Source organism: Melanerpes formicivorus, unplaced genomic scaffold (assembly GCF_026170545.1).
Source record: "Melanerpes formicivorus ecotype bairdi unplaced genomic scaffold, bMelFor1.0.p_v2 SCAF_30, whole genome shotgun sequence".
NCBI classification, from domain to species: domain Eukaryota; kingdom Metazoa; phylum Chordata; class Aves; order Piciformes; family Picidae; genus Melanerpes; species Melanerpes formicivorus.
This window is the reverse complement of record NW_027142382.1, coordinates 8,127,388-8,142,886: the sequence shown is the minus strand read 5'-3', so window position 1 is coordinate 8,142,886 and position 15,499 is coordinate 8,127,388. Positions and strand designations below refer to the sequence as shown.

The 15,499-nt window shown below is 45.5% G+C and overlaps 1 protein-coding gene across 1 annotated transcript in view; it reads left to right on the top strand.

Moving 5' to 3' along the window:
• The first annotated feature begins 3,593 nt into the window (after positions 1-3,593).
• ABCG1 (ATP binding cassette subfamily G member 1) overlaps positions 3,594-15,499 on the top strand; it is a 76,198-nt gene continuing 64,292 nt past the window's right edge. Inside the window, exons 1-2 of the mRNA XM_068155215.1 lie at positions 3,594-3,701; positions 7,421-7,664. Of these exons, the coding sequence (XP_068011316.1) occupies positions 3,660-3,701; positions 7,421-7,664 (286 nt within the window). The 5' untranslated portion in view covers positions 3,594-3,659. The remainder of the gene's footprint in view (positions 3,702-7,420; positions 7,665-15,499) is intronic.

Below are 15,499 nucleotides of genomic sequence, written 5' to 3'. Positions count from 1 at the left end.
GTCTCAGTGCTTTACAAGAAGCTCCCTCAGATACTGATACTGTAGCCACCATTTAAAAAAAAAAAAGAAAGAAAAGAAAAAGGAAAAACAGAGAAAAGAAATTCCAAAGAAAAGAAGTCCTCGGGATCTGATGTACTTTTGCCCAGGAAAAACTCTGATGGAAACTGATGGCAGGGGTGCCTGAAGCTGCAGGGTCAAGCCATCATTTGCCTTCATGTCATGCCTAATGTGTGTACATTTGTGCCACTGCATACAGCAAAGGGTAGTTTTCATGCACACCATTAATAGCAGTGTGGCAAACGTGCAGTTGAGCCCGCACTGCTTCAGCCATGAGTCTGTGAGAGAAGCTATCACTTTATTGATCAGGGGCATTTAATGTTGCGTGAATTTGGGCGAGTGCTCCTCCTTGCATGCTGCTGGCCTGTGAATGAGGGGCAGTAACACAACCTAGCTGGTGACATGGGTGAGCCCAGGTGGCAGCATGAGCAGTCCTGCAGCCAAAAGGCAGCACACAACTTCCTGCACAGGTCTGGTTCATGCAGTTCAGCCCTTAGTACTATAAGCTGCTTATAGACGGAGATAAAACTTGTTTGTGCAGCATATTTCAGCACTGCACATTTAAACTTCATTACCCTCATTATTCCTAAGCCTTTAAGAAGTTACAATGGGAGATAGTAAACATTGTGCTGGGGCTGTATGTTGTTCCATCTTACAGTCAAAACACATAATGTCCTAAGCAGTTTGTTTTAGCCTGTAAAGGTTTTAAACACATACAGCAGTGTTTCAAAGCTTCTTTCAGTCCTGCAGGGAGATAATGAAGTCTTTTCAATGTTTTGAAGGGAAAATAAAGGAGGCAAGCAATGTCAGGTGCTCTAGACATATGTTCCGTATCAAGGTAATTAAAACCCTCCCTGGAAGACTGCATCATAGTTTCTCTTTATTTCTAATAAAAGGAGATAATTGTATTTCAGATTTCTTCCCAAACATAGTTCAAGCTTTTGGTGAAGGCTTCTGGATGGGCCCATCCATGCTTGACCTGGTATTCCCCAGCAGGTAGGCATTTCTTCCTCAATACTTGAGTTGTAAGTAAACCATTTTCCACAATATCTATAGATTGAATCCAGTCTAGACTGAATCCAGGTCAAGCTCAGTGAGTCTCCACATTCTATTCCTTGGCAATAGAATGAAGAGGGTAGTAAAAGTTCCTGTTTCCAAGGATAAGTCCCTCATGTAAGAGTTATTAGGGTTATTAGCACATTTAGGAGCAACAACTACATCTGGAAATCCTTGATCAAAAACCGCTGTAGGCTGAGAGAGAATCAGGGAAACATCTGATAGAAGCCAGCACTGTGATTAGCTCCTCTTTGAGCAGCCACCTCCCAGCCACTGCCAGGAGGGAAGGGTACTGAGGGACATGGGCCCCTGCCTTACCTGGCATAGGTATTTTGTGCACCAGTTCTCTCCGCACAGTGCTGTGCTACCTGTGGTAAACACCTCCACAGCTCATCAAGAATAAAACACTTACCTGCCTTCAAGGGGCTTTGTGAAGATTACCTCCATATCTGTACAATGCCACATGAGCACCAAATGTTATGGTACGCTCCCTTCCTCACAGACTGTGAAGGTGTGATCATAACTTTTGGTAGAAGCTTTGAATCCCTGAATCCTTTGAATCCCTTTGAATCTCAGAACCTGCTATAATTCATCCCCTCTTCCTGTTTCTTCTAGAGGCATAGTCTGGGAATTACCACCAAAACCAAGGATCAGTGGGTATGTAACTTGTGAGACACTTCAGAAAGTCAGTGGGTCTTCTTAGTGAACTGCTTGGGCAGAGCTTTTTACCACTGGGTAGAATGACTAAGGAATCTAACTCAACATCTAGTCACAGACCTAGACTCAAGTCAGCAGTGCCAACACAACCCTAATGGCTTATGAACACAATCCATTGCACTTCATGGGCAAGTGTGTGGCTCAGGCCCTGTCCTTGTAGGACCAGGAGGCCAGATACAAGTGGTGTTCTCCAGGGCTGTTTTGGGGCCAATTCTGCTTAATATCTTTATTGATGATTTGGAAAAGGGAATTGTCTCTCAGTAAGTTAGTAGATGACACCAAACAGGGCAGTAGTGCTGATCTGCTCAAAGGTAGGAAGGCTCTGCAGAGGGACCTGGACAGGTTTGATTGATGGGTTTGATTGAAGTCAATTGTATGAAGATCAGCAAGGCCAAGAGCCAGATGCCATACTTGGGTTGCAACAACCCTATGTAATGCTATGGGCTCAGGGAAGAGTAGCTAAAAAGCTGTCCAGCAGGGAAGGACCTGGGGGTGGTGGCTGACAGCTGGCTGAATGTGAGCCTGCAGTGTGCACAGGCAGCCAAGAAGGCCAAAAGTGTCCTGGCCTGGATCAGAAGTAGCATGGCCAGCAGGAAGTGATCATGCCTCTGTACTTGGCAGGGCAGTGGTGAGGCCACACCTCAAATACTGTGTTCACTTTTGGGCCCCCCACTACAAAAAGGACATTGAGGTGCTAGAGCTTGTCCAGAGAAGGGTAATGAAACTGGAGAAGGGTCTGGAGAATAAACCTTATGAGGAATGGCTGGGGAAACTGGGATTGTTTAGTCTGGAGGAGGCAGAGGGGAGATAACATTGCTCTCTGCAACCACCTGAAAGGACCTTCTAGTAAAGTGGGGGGCAGTCTCTTCTCTCTAATGTCAGATGACACAATGAGAGGAAACAGCCTGAAATTGTACCAGGGGGAGGTTTAGATGGGATATTGGGAAAAATTTCTTCACTAAATAGGGGTCGAGCACTGGAACTGGTTGCCCAGGGAAAGGGTGGAGTCACCATTCCTGGAGGTGTTCAAGAAACACGAAGGCGTGGCCCTTTGGGACATGGTTTAATGGCCATGGTGGTGCTGGGTTGATGGTTGAACTTGAGGATATGAGAGATCTTTTCCAACACTAAGGATTCCATGAGTCTATAAAATGAAGATCTTCGATTTGAGGGAAAGATGACTGAAGATGGAAATGCAGTAACAACTTTCCTTTCTCCATTTCTAAAGCAAGATGGATTACTCAGATTATTGTGAGTCCCAGGGCCCGTCTTCTCCTCATGGTGCTGGGATGGCACATGGAGCCATCAGATGTTGCTTCGATTCCCCGTCTCCTCGGAGAACGGCATCGCGCATCCCCGCCGGGAGCTCATTAAGAAGCTATGCCGGGAGCTGTGCCGGTTTAGTTATGCAGGCAATGCTTGGCAGCCCTCCTCAGGGATGTCCCAGAGAGTGGTCTTCGCCCCCTGTCTCCTGGAAGAGTGCCTGCCGCATGTTTCGGCATGGCTACCCGCGGGACTCGCTGCTACTTGCAGCAAGCTCTCACTACCCACATCCCCTGCCGGCGGACGGGCGAGCCTGGGGTCCCTGGCGCCCTGATCCCGCCCCGCCGGCTGTCCCCAGCCCCGCACAGGGGGCCGCGGGGGCGGGCAGAGGCTGTCCCTGTGGCGGCGGGCCGGGGCGGAGGCGGCCCCAGCGCGGCGGGAGGCCGCTCCCTCCCTGCCCGCCTGCCTCCCGCAGCCACTCTGGGCTGAGAGGCGGCACTCGAGGGCTCCGCGCGGCGCCGGCGGAGCGGGAGCCGCCGCCAGCAGCCGGGCGGGCAGCGGGGCACATGGCATGTCTGATGGCGGCTTTCTCCCTGGGTACCGCTTTGGTAAGGCTTGCCCTGCCCTCCCTGCCTCCTTCCGCGGGGTGAAGGGGGATGCGCGGCTAGAGCGGGCGAGGTGCGAGGCTAGGGGGGAACGGAGTGACAGCTCCTCAGGGCACCTTCCCAGTCACCCTGAGGGAAAATCAGGGCTGCTCGGTGGGGGGACAGGTACGCTGCGGGGTGCCAGGTACGGTGTGCGGGGCGGCCGGGGGTCGGCGGCAAGGTGCGTGGAGGGACGGCGGCGCACGGGGAGGTTTGACCGCTAGTTACCTCTGGGGTGTAGCTGAAGCCGGGGGATTAGTGGCTGCTGCGAGCATGCTCCCTGCGCCGCTGCGCCCCGTCGTTTTCAAAACAGATTTGCGGAGGGACCGTAACCTTTGCATAACACCCGGGACCAGCGGCACACGGGCGGGAGCGGGGCGAGGGGGGCCGGGGAAGGGGCGGACAGTGCCCGTGGGACTATCCTGCCGCGCTGAACAGGCGGGCATTTGCTGCCGGGCCCGCTGGGCGCCGGCAAGCAGTCCGGCTCCTTAGGGGCGAAGTAAAGCTGGGTGAGGGAAAAAAACCTGTGTGAAAGTAACAAAGATGTAGGCGCCACCTTTGAGGAGATGCGCTTTTCATGTCTGGTGCGCAGAGGGGTTGAAATGGACACCGGTTTGAAATGCGCGGCTGTGCGTACATAGCGGTGTGTCAGTGGAGAGAGGAAGGGTTCGCCGGTGCCAGCGGTTACACGGAGGGCGTGCAGGGGTGTTGGAGCAGTAGTTAAGCAGGGCTCGGGTAAGTCTCTGTCTGCCGTCACCAAGGGAGCTGGCCCCCTCTTTGCAAGCGAAGAGCCATTTCAGCCACCCCGGGTTCAGGGGAGGATGCTCGCCCGTGGCGGGTGGTCCTGGAGGAGGCAGGCGTGTGACTAGTGGATTTTGTCACTGCTGAAAACAGGCATTGCGGTCCACTGGGTTCCTGAAACGGTTTGTTTAATGTCCCGAGAACAAAAGTCTCTGGCTTCATACTCCCAGATGATTAAGTAGGAAGACAGAAGGACCTTGTCCAAAGGATGTTTCTTTTTGAATTGATGTAAACTGGAGAAGCTGTGCTCAGCTACTGAATACTCAAGGTGACCTGCTCACAGTCTTAGTTTTTTGGATATTCCCTCTGATATCTGAAGGTGCTCAGTGGCTTCTCTGAACCAAACAGCTTATGAGTGCCAAAGTAAGCCTTGAAAACATTGAGGAAAGAATACTGTTAACTCATCTCCTATTTTTCAGGGAAGAGGGAGGTTCCCCTACTTTAGTTGTTCAGTTCTAAGATGTTTCACATTACTCTTATTACATTCAAATTGCATACCATTGCAGTCAACTACTTAAGAAATTGTGAGTAAGTGTTACTGGATACTTGACCTCTGAGTAAGTTGAGAGCATGATTAGAAATCTCTTTCTTGAGAAAATGTGGTAAGCAGAGCTGATTTTAATATCCAGAACCTGCAGCTTGTTCATGGAATCATGGAATTGTTTTGATTGGGAAGGATCTCTAAGATCATCGAGTCCAACCATCAACCTAACACCATTAAACCACATCACAAAGTGTCATGTCCACACATTTCTGAACACCTTCAGGCACACTACGACCACGCTGGGTACCCTATTCCAATGCTTAACCCCTATTTCAGTAAAGAAGCTTTTCCTGCTACCCAATCTAAATCTCCCCTGGTACAATTTCATGCTATTTCCTCTCATCATGTCTCCTAATACTAGATAGAAGAGACAGACCCTCACCTCACAAAGTTGTAGAAAGCAATGAGGTCTCCCTTCAGCCTCCCCAGACTAAGCAATTCCAGTTCTCTTAGCTGCTTCTCATAAGATTTATTCTGAAGACCCTTCTCCAGTTTCATTACACAGTATTTGAGGTGTGGTCTCACCAGTGCCAAGCACAGAGGCATGATCGCTTCCTGCTGGCCACACTATTTCTGATCCAGGCCAGGATGCTGTTGGCCTTTTTGGCCACCTGTGCACACTGCTGGCTCATGTTCAGTCTGCTGTCAACCACCACCCAAAGGTTCTTTTCCAGCAGGCAACTCTCCAGCTACTCTTCCCCAAGACTGTAGCATTGTTCACGAAGAACAATCAGTGGTTATATAGTACTGTTTTTTTTAAATGCTTTTTATCAGTATTCATGACAAGTGACTGATCTGAGCAGCACTTTTACAACATGAATGGGAACACCAGTAACCATGGCAGAGAAGGTGAAAATGGCTCCATGAAAAGGCAGCAGTATGACGTAGTGGCACTGGGGAATGACTAGGGGATGCCATGGCATGAGGTGGTGGTCAGTGCTGGTGCCTTGAAAGGTAGTGCAGCACATACACTTTCCATGAGATACCTTTGGAGACATGCAGATTGTTGGGCAGATGTGACAGCATGGAAAGCCTAGCACATGAGCCATCAACAGAAATCTCCAGTACAGATCTGCATGAAACATACTGAATTTTCTAATAGACAACTGTGCACGAGTTGGACCCTGCTTATGATGTACTCAAAACAATGGATGACAACAAACAGTCTCTGAACTGTTCAGAATTCTGTTTAGATGAAGAAAATCCAGGGTAGTTTTTTTTTTGACCTTATACACATCCTGTAGATACTGGTGCAAGGTGGCCATGCAGGTAAAAGGGATGACAAAGATTTTGTGTAGTATAATAGAGGAGAAGAGGCTATTGTCATGGTCAGGATAGGACAGTCCAAAAAATGCCAAGTGGAACTGCACTGGGTAGTACTGTGCCATGGTTTAGTTGATTAGATGGTGTTGGATGATGGGCTGGACATGATTATCTCAAAGGTCTCTTCCAACCTGGTCCATTCCATTCCATTCCATTCCATTCCATTCCATTCCATTCCATTCCATTCCATTCCATTCCATTCCATTCCATTCCATTCCATGAGGTATGCCTGTAAGCATAAAGCAGTGACCTCACAATCTCAACATTGTGACTACTGGAGCAGGTTTTAATATGTTTAACTACCTGCCTAGTTTTCCATTAGGGATTGCTGTCAAGCAAAGGAAAGTGTCACAGATTTTTGGGTGCAAAGCACTGTGCTTTCCTAACAGACCTCTAGGAAAGAAGTGACATGGTCCCAGGTTGCAGAGTCTCCAGAATGATCTGTGTAGGAACAAATAAGGAACAAAACTGCAGAAATACAGCTTGTGCATTTTCACATTTATGGAAGTATATGCTGATCCAAAGGACCGAGAGCTCTTTGATTTTTTGAGTGGCTGTCTTTTCAAATGCCTGCACAAATAATTGGCCACCTCCCTTGCCCTTTCACCTTTGGCCCAATACAAGCCCTGGAATCAGTAATAAGTAACAAATTCTTCAAGTGCATGAGAAACCAAATACAGTAGGGACTGAACTTATGAATGTATTAATCTAGTGCAAGAGGTACTCTGTCCTGAAGATATTAATGTGCCGTGTATATACCCTTTGAGGTGAAACTGGTGCAGAGGGAATTGCCCTTTGTGTGCTGCAAGTGCAAGAGCTCCTTTGCCTCTTCTGTCAACACACTAGCAGAACACACAAAAGACTTGTATTTTTCACCCCTTTCACCTTTCAGGGCATTACTGTGCTGCGTTGTTGTGTTACGTAAATAACTACTCCTGTAAAGCAGAAAGTTTTGCAATGTATTCCTAAACGGAAGTCTGTGATCTTTGTCTGTTCTCCAACTTCCTTCCTCCAGAACGGCAGCAATTCTGCTTGCACCATGGCTGAGCCAAAGTCAGTGTGCGTTTCGGTGGATGAGGTGGTCTCAAACGGGACAGATAACCAAGACATCCGACTGATGAATGGACATTTAAGAAAAGTGGACAATGCTCTGACAGAGGCTCATCGATTCTCGTACCTGCCCCGCAGACCCGCTGTGAATATTGAGTTTAAAGAACTGTCATACTCTATCCAAGAAGGGCCATGGTGGCGCAAGAAAGGTGAGGAAAACTTAATGTTTTGGCTGACATGCAGGTGTTATTGCCCCTGTGGGTGATCATGATAGTTGGAATGAGTCTGTTGTGGACAGAGAAGCAAAGTGAGTAAAGGGACTGTTTTCACAGCTGGTTTTTTGACGGGTTTTCTTGATACGGCTGCTGTCCCTAGCTGGCAATAGGAAACTTTCACAGAGCCTGCTGTGGGGTGTACAGCCCCTTGCACTCTCAAGAAACTGTAGATGCAGTAGTTCATAAAACTGCTTATTTCTGCCTCCCAATTCTAAAGCATCTGAAGTAAATATAGTGTTGCTGTGCTGCCAAATAGCTGTCCCGTGATCTTGCATGTCACCAGTTTATTGTTGAGGGTGGGTAGAGTATGCAGTAGTTTAAAGATGGGGGTGAGGGGAAAGAGGGTGCTTTTTTTCACTTTTGAGATTGGCTGTTTTGTGAAATGGTTATTTTTTCAGTAATCTCTCAGAACAGCAAGCATCTCATAATTTCAGAAGGCATTTGAAAGCAGGATAAAAATTACTCTCTTATAATGCTGTGTTTGGAAAGAAATACTGTGAATGATGGGAATGTCAGCCCGTCCATCTCAGCCCATCCATGCCAGCCCAGATGTAGAACATCTCTTAGCTTTCTACAGTGGGTCTTTCTAAGCTTAGCATTTCTTTTAAATGATGAAATCACAGCCTATTGCTAGGACTGAATCCTGAGCTTTAGTCAAGGATGCCCTTTTGCTACCTACTTTGCTGCTAATACACAGCAAAGGGTTCACAGCCTACAACACAGGTATATAGGTATAGGGTTCTTCTCAAGGAAGTGAAGTGTTACCACTTCTCTCTCACAATCCAGTTTTACTTACAGGTATCTCTGAGACAATTTTCTGATGCTGATTTACTAATGGGAATAAGGAGGGCATATTCAGCTCTCTTTATATCTTTGTGGTCTATTCGAGGTCTGAAAGGTGGATATAGGTGTGTCTGTCCTTTTCTGATCTGCGTTTGTTCCTTTTATACCTTCATTTGCTTTGTGTAGCCATGTGTTTCCTAGAGAGTTTTTGTTTGTCTGTGTATGAGACAACTAGGAAAACCAGGTCATGCAGTAAATTCTTGCTAGTGAGAAGAAGTAAACCCAAGAGAAAATACTGAAATCTTCAGGAGAATTTTGTGTACTAAATGACATAATTGCTCTTCCTGGAGGAATTCTCTCTTAGTAAAGTAAATTGGTATGGTTGTGTGCTTTAGTTCTTTTTAAGAGATAAGCCTTTGCCAATGAACAGCTCACCTGAGCCATACTCGATACCTGCACTTGCTCTGAATTTTTAAATCCACTGGCTTAAAGGTTCCACTTGAAATTGTTTCCCGTAGTACATTACTGCTGTCTGGAAATTGTGTCATGATCACAACACAAAGGCTTTAATAGTCTAAAAATATGTGGTATGAAAAACACTGGAGCTATGACTATGGAAGTACTACTGTGTGTGGACAGCCTATGCATACAGTTAATTAATTTGTTGAAAGGTTTGCTGACTTGAGGCTTTGATGGGGTTTTCAGCGTTAAAACTGTATGTACACACACCTGCCTTCTTTTAGTTTGTTAAAATAGCATGTAGCTCTACTGTCCATAGGAGAAAACTTGGTTTGGCAGCAACTTCTGCACATGCAGAATTACTTGTCTTATCAGAACAAACTCAAGTGTTGAGGATAGTGTTATGTGGTGGTTTGTTTTTCTCCCAAGAAATGGAATTATGCCAAAATGTCTCAACGTATGATTTAAAAACTTGAGGTTTCTAGCTCAGTCTCTGCTTCATTGTTCAGAAATGATGGAGGGGTTCTATACCAAAACCCTCTATCTACATTTGCTGACATGCCTGAGTGACTTGGCTTGAATGAAATGGAACATGCTGGCAAAATGTCCTGCTACTGAAAAGGATCTGTTGAGTTACTTAGCTCTAAAGCATAGCTATGACTGTGTCACTACACTTAGATTTGAAAGAGGTGATTAAACTTTTCTGGCCATCTGTTAGCAGGAGTTCATATTTTCCCCTTTTCATCTGGTCTTGCACCATATGTCTTTTCTTGGTCCACTAAGGAGACAAGCTCTGAATGTTTGAGAGGCATGCTGTCTGCCAGCAGGTCTTCGCACTCTTCTGCTAGCCAGGGATCTAAAACAGACCTGGGAGGTGTACGGTCCATGCCAAGCTGACTGAGCCAAGGTGTACTCTCACTGCAAGTAAGGTAAACCACATAATGTACTATCTTAAGAGGACATGGCCAGATGAAGCCAAGTTGTTTGTTATCCTTCTCAACTGAAATACTCTAACCAGTTTTGGTCTCTCTTAAGAGGACATGGCCAGATGAAGCCAAGTTGTTTGTTATCCTTCTCAACGGAAATACTCTAACCAGTTTTGGTCTCTCCAGATCAGCAGAGATACTGGGAAGCTGGAAAGGGTTTGTCAGAGGGCTAAAAATATTGGTGAGTCTGAGAGAAGCTGAGCTAGTTCAGCTTTGTGAAGGGGAAACTGGGGAGTGATCTCATTCTGGTGCACAACTACCTGGAAAGCATCTGTCAGTAGTGCCAGGTGATCTATTACAAGAGCCAGTGACCGCATATTGCAGTTTGGGTGGCTTTTGCTTGACATTGGGAGATGTTGATTCACCAGGAGGTCAGTGCAGCACTGGAACAGGTCACTGACAGATGATGCGCTTTCTCCATTCCAGGGGGGCTTAGGAGGCCTGGCTGGGCAGAGCCACAGCTGACCAGATCTAGTGTTGGTGATTGTCTTGCTTTGAGTAGAAAGCTGGACTAGGCAACCTCCAGAAGTCCCTTCCTTATATGTTACTGTGAATTGCTCGTCAGATTATAGAAACCTTGTAGACAAAAACTTTCTTCCCACCCACATTCCCTACTCCAGGGACTGACCCAATGTACTTATTTTAATGGAAAAGATTTTCCATTGGGTAAGTTGAAAACTGAATTGCCTAAATAGCCACAAATGGAGAACCAACTGTCAGATTTCTTGAGTTAATTTAGTGGTGCTGCAAGGAGAATTTTTTGTGAGTAATTTGGGGTATCTCTGTTAAAAACAGATGGGCTTGTAGTTGGATGTATTACATGTAAAACTACTCTGAATGGTGCTTACTTGTTTGTCCTCCAATGGAAAACTTGGATTTTTGCAGTGGATTTCAGCGTCTGCTCAACAGAAGGACAATATTGTGCCTCCAGACACTGGTGGCTGTTGCTCCTTGTGGATGCCATGGGCTAAGAGGATCTCTCATTGCTATGATACAAAATCATAGAATCATAGAATGGTTGGGGTTGGAAGGGACCTCTAAAGGTCATCTAGTCTGCAGTCAGCAGGGGTGTCCTCAACTAGATCAGGTTGCCCAGAGCCCTGTCGAGCCTCCTCTTGAATACCTCCAGGGACGGGGCTGCAACTGCCTCCCTGGGCAACCTGTTCCAGTGTTCTGCTATCCTCATAGTGCAGAACTGGTTCCTAACATCCAATCTAAATCTACTTTTCTGTAGTTTGAAACCGGTGGCCCTCATCCTATCACTACAGGCCTTTGTAAACAGTCTCTCTCAACCCTTGTAGGTCCCCTTCAGGTACTGGAAGGCTGCTATTAGGTCTGCCCAGAGCCTCCTCTTCTCCAGGCTGAACAACCCCAGCTCCCTCAACCTGTCTTAGTAGCAGCTCCAACCCCCTGATTCATCTTTTTATGAGAAGAGAAGCAGAAAATACACTCCTGAAAGTCCAAAGTCTTAGTGTGAGAGTCCAAATGATTTTTAAAAACGAGCAAACTTGTATGTACAAGCTGGAAAAACAAAGAAGGAAATGTCTCTGAATGTCTCTCTGTTCACATTGTTCTTGGGTGATGGTTGTGGCAATACGCAATAAAGGATGCTGCTATGAAAATGTGCCTTTGAAATTCATGGTGTTTCTGTCCTGAAATGGAGCTTGGGGAAAATGCTGCCTTGTCTGCATCATTCTCTTATGAATTAGTGAAATCCTTTCCTGAGTGTTGGATCACAAAGGGAGAAGTACAGCTTCTTCGCAAAGACAGTTTGTGCCAACGTGAAGGAGAAGAATTCAGCGAAAGAACAACAAGTAAATGTTCCTTCTTTCAGTAAAGGCAATATTACAAAGTAATACAAGGTTAGGCTCTAAATTAACAAAAGGAGGAAGAATTAGTAATGATGTCCTTGTGTTCTTCACTCAGCTCTATTGTTCAGACAATGAAACTCATGTAACATCATTTACTTTTGAATGAAAGCACAAAGAAATGTGAACTTGCGTTGCTTGTCCGCAGAAAAGAAGCCAAATAAGCCCCAGAAGACTTAAAATTAGACATTTTCATTGATGTGTGTTTCTGCCTTAAAATGCTAGCTTATTTATTAAATCTCATTTTCTCTATAAAAATAAGGCAGGACATTTCCATTCTCAGATTTCTATGACAAATACCACTCATTTTAATTACCTTTTATCAAATTCATAGCAAAATTTGGCAATGACTCTGGATCTGATTCATTCATGGTGTAAATACTCTTGAAGTCAGTGGTGTTAACATGGAAGGAATCTGGCAGATGAGTTCCTGCTGAAAGCAGCTGTATCTGACCCATTCTGTTCAGTAGAGTTCTTACCAATATGGAAATTTGGAAGAGGTTATAGAGGTAAAAGTTTCAAAAGGTCTCAGATGATTTTGGCTTTTTCCCTATGAAGCATTTAGGGAATTAGTTGAATGGTGGAATCAACTGTTTCTTCGATGTTGACTTGCTGGAGCGTGTCCAGAGAAGGGCAACAAAGTTGGTGAGGGGCTTGGAACACAGCCCTATGAGGAGAGGCTGAGGGAGCTGGGGTTGCTTAGCCTGAGAGGAAGAGACTCAGGGGTGACCTTATTGCTCTCTACAACTACCTGAAGGGAGGTTGTAGACAAGCAGAGGTTGGTCTCTTCTCCCGGGCAGCCAGTAGCAGAACAAGAGGACACAGTCTCAGGCTGCACCAGGGGAGGTTTAGGCTGGAGGTCAGGAGGAAGTTTTACACAGAGGGAGTGATTGCCCATTGGAATGGGCTGCCCAGGGAGGTAGTAGAGTCACCATCACTGGAGGTGTTCAGGAGGAGACTTGACAGGGTGCTTGGTTGCATGGCTTAGTTGGTTGGGTGGTGTTGGATGATGGGTTGGACAGGATGATCTTGAGGATCTCTTCCAACCTGGTCTATTCTATTCTATTCTATTCTATTCTATTCTATTCTATTCTATTCTATTCTATTCTATTCATTTTGAAGGAAACAGGTTCATAAGAGACTCGTTCCAGATCTTCTGAGGTTAAGGATCTTCCAGAACCAAAAATGTATCTCAGTCTTTGAATCTATCCTACTTTTAGGCATGGCTCAGAGGCCTCCTGTGGATCTGCAAGGTTCATGAATTTACTTAAGAAAGCTGCAGAGCTCCTTGAGCAGAGACACTGTTGCAAAGTTATGAGGAACCAGTAAATACAGGAAAAAGGAAACTTCTACACACAAATCATAGGGTCGTTTAGTCCAAGACTTCCTTCTCCTTTCTTCTAGGATGAGGGAGCTGACTGGCTTGGAGGGGAAGAGAAGAGTCTTGATGTTACGTCCAGTGTGGAGTCCTTCACAGTATCACAGTATCGCCAAGGTTGGAAGAGACCTCGAGGATCATCGAGTCCAACCTGTCACCACAGACCTCATGACTAGACCATGGCACCAAGTGCCACGTCCAATCCCCTCTTGAACACCTCCAGGGATGGTGACTCCACCACCTCCCTGGGCAGCACATTCCAATGACCAATGACTCTCTCAGTGAAGAACTTTCTCCTCACCTCCAGCCTAAACTTCCCCGGCGCAGCTTGAGACTGTGTCCCCTTGTTCTGGTGCTGGTTGCCTGGGAGAAGAGACCAAAATGTCCTTAAATGTGGAAAAGCAAGAATTGCAGAGCTTTAGAACAGACTGGGGCCAAAGTTTTCGCTGTCTTGTCAGCAAGCCATTTATAAATCTGTGGGTTGAGAAAGGGATCTGAAAGTGGATCTTAACATTGTTTTCTGCACTGCTGGTTTGAACTGCGGTTGGAAATCGTAATTACAAAAGCATATATTCACTTTGTATCAGTTTATGGAAAAACTATACATGTGTAGGTTTTAATACCAGGACTGCCTGAAAATTGATTGCAAGAAGATTTTGGAGAAAAGTTTCTGCCTTAGGTTACTGCCATTTTGTGTTAAACTCACCATAAAGTAATCTCAATAGAATGAGTGATTTGGGGATGAAATTGTGGATACTCCCAGATACAAAGAGGGCATGAAAGTAGTTTGGAGCTTTCTGTCTTGGTCAAATTCATTCAGCTTTACTTTGAAAAGATACAATGCATTTACAATACAATACAATACAATGCATTTACAATACAATACAATACAATACATTTAGAGGACACAGTCTCAAGCTGCACCAGGGGAAATTTAGACTGGATGTTAGGAAGAAATTCTTCATAGAGAGAGTGCCCATTGGAATGGACTGCCCAGGGAGGTGGTGGAGTCACCATCATTGGAGGTGTTCAGGAGGAGATTTGATGGGGTGCTTGGTGCCATGGTTTAGTTGATTAGATGGTGTTGAATGATGGGTTGGACGCAATGATCTTGAAGGTCTGTTCCAACCTGCTCTATTCTATTCTATTCTATTCTATTCTATTCTATTCTATTCTATTCTGTTCTGTTCTGTTCTGTTCTGTTCTGTTCTGTTCTATATATCCACCAAAGGACATTTCTTCTGTTGTTTCTTGGTGGTTCAGTTATAAGGTAGGATGGAAGTGGAAATACTGTTCCTACATAACTTGAGCAAATCCAGGAAGAAAGTAGTAATGAATTGGTTTTCAAAACTCGACAACAGCTCAGGAATTACTTTTTTCCCCTTTCTTCATACTTGTCAGTATTCATGGTTAATTAGGCAACATTTTAATTGGAAATTTCTCCATTGTTATTTTTAGAACCATAATGACTCATTTGTGCTGCGTTCCAGCGTAAGTTCTGGTAGGATTTGGTCTTCAGTAACCTCTGAGGGAACGTGCTCCAGCCAGTCAGGATGCAGACGGGTATTTTTATGGAGAGGATTAGTAGCGATACAGAAATTTCAAGCTCAGCAGAAAATAATGGCATTTCTGTTATTTTGAGATTGTTCTAATGGCTCAGACCCTGTAGAAACAATCAGCTGGAGAGGTGCTGTCTGTTCTCACAAGGTTGTTGCTTCACAGCTTTGAGACTCAGGGACGTTAAGTGGAAGGAGAGGAATGAAGGACTGTGCTTATTCTGGATGGCTCCGTGGTGTCTGATGGGGATACACAGAGTCTTTGGCAGGTTGCTTGGTATTTATGAAATGCAAAAACTTGCTGTCACAGTCCAAGATAGTGTCATCCTAACAGCTAGATACCTACGTTTCAGCTAGGACATCTGTGTATTATGTTAATACCCATCTCTGCTTAAGTTGGAAACTTAACCCACTGTCAAATCATCAGCAGAGATTTAAACAGGCTGGGTTTTACTGATTTGCTTTGGTGCTCTGTAGCGAATTAGTTCTGGTACGTGTGCTTGGACAGACCTGTTTCTTCCTTCTTTAGTTAGTTTTTTTGGTTATTGTTTTGTTTTGTTTTGCTACATACTTTCTCTGACTTAATTGAAAAGGTTTCACCCTCCCCCCAGAGATAGCCAGAGACCCAGATGAAAAAGTAAGGGGGGGGGGGGGGGGGGGGGGGGAGGATTTGCCCTAAATTATTTGCTAATCCTTGCTGGAGGAGTCGGAAAAAGCCAGTCCTCATCCCCAGCAGGTG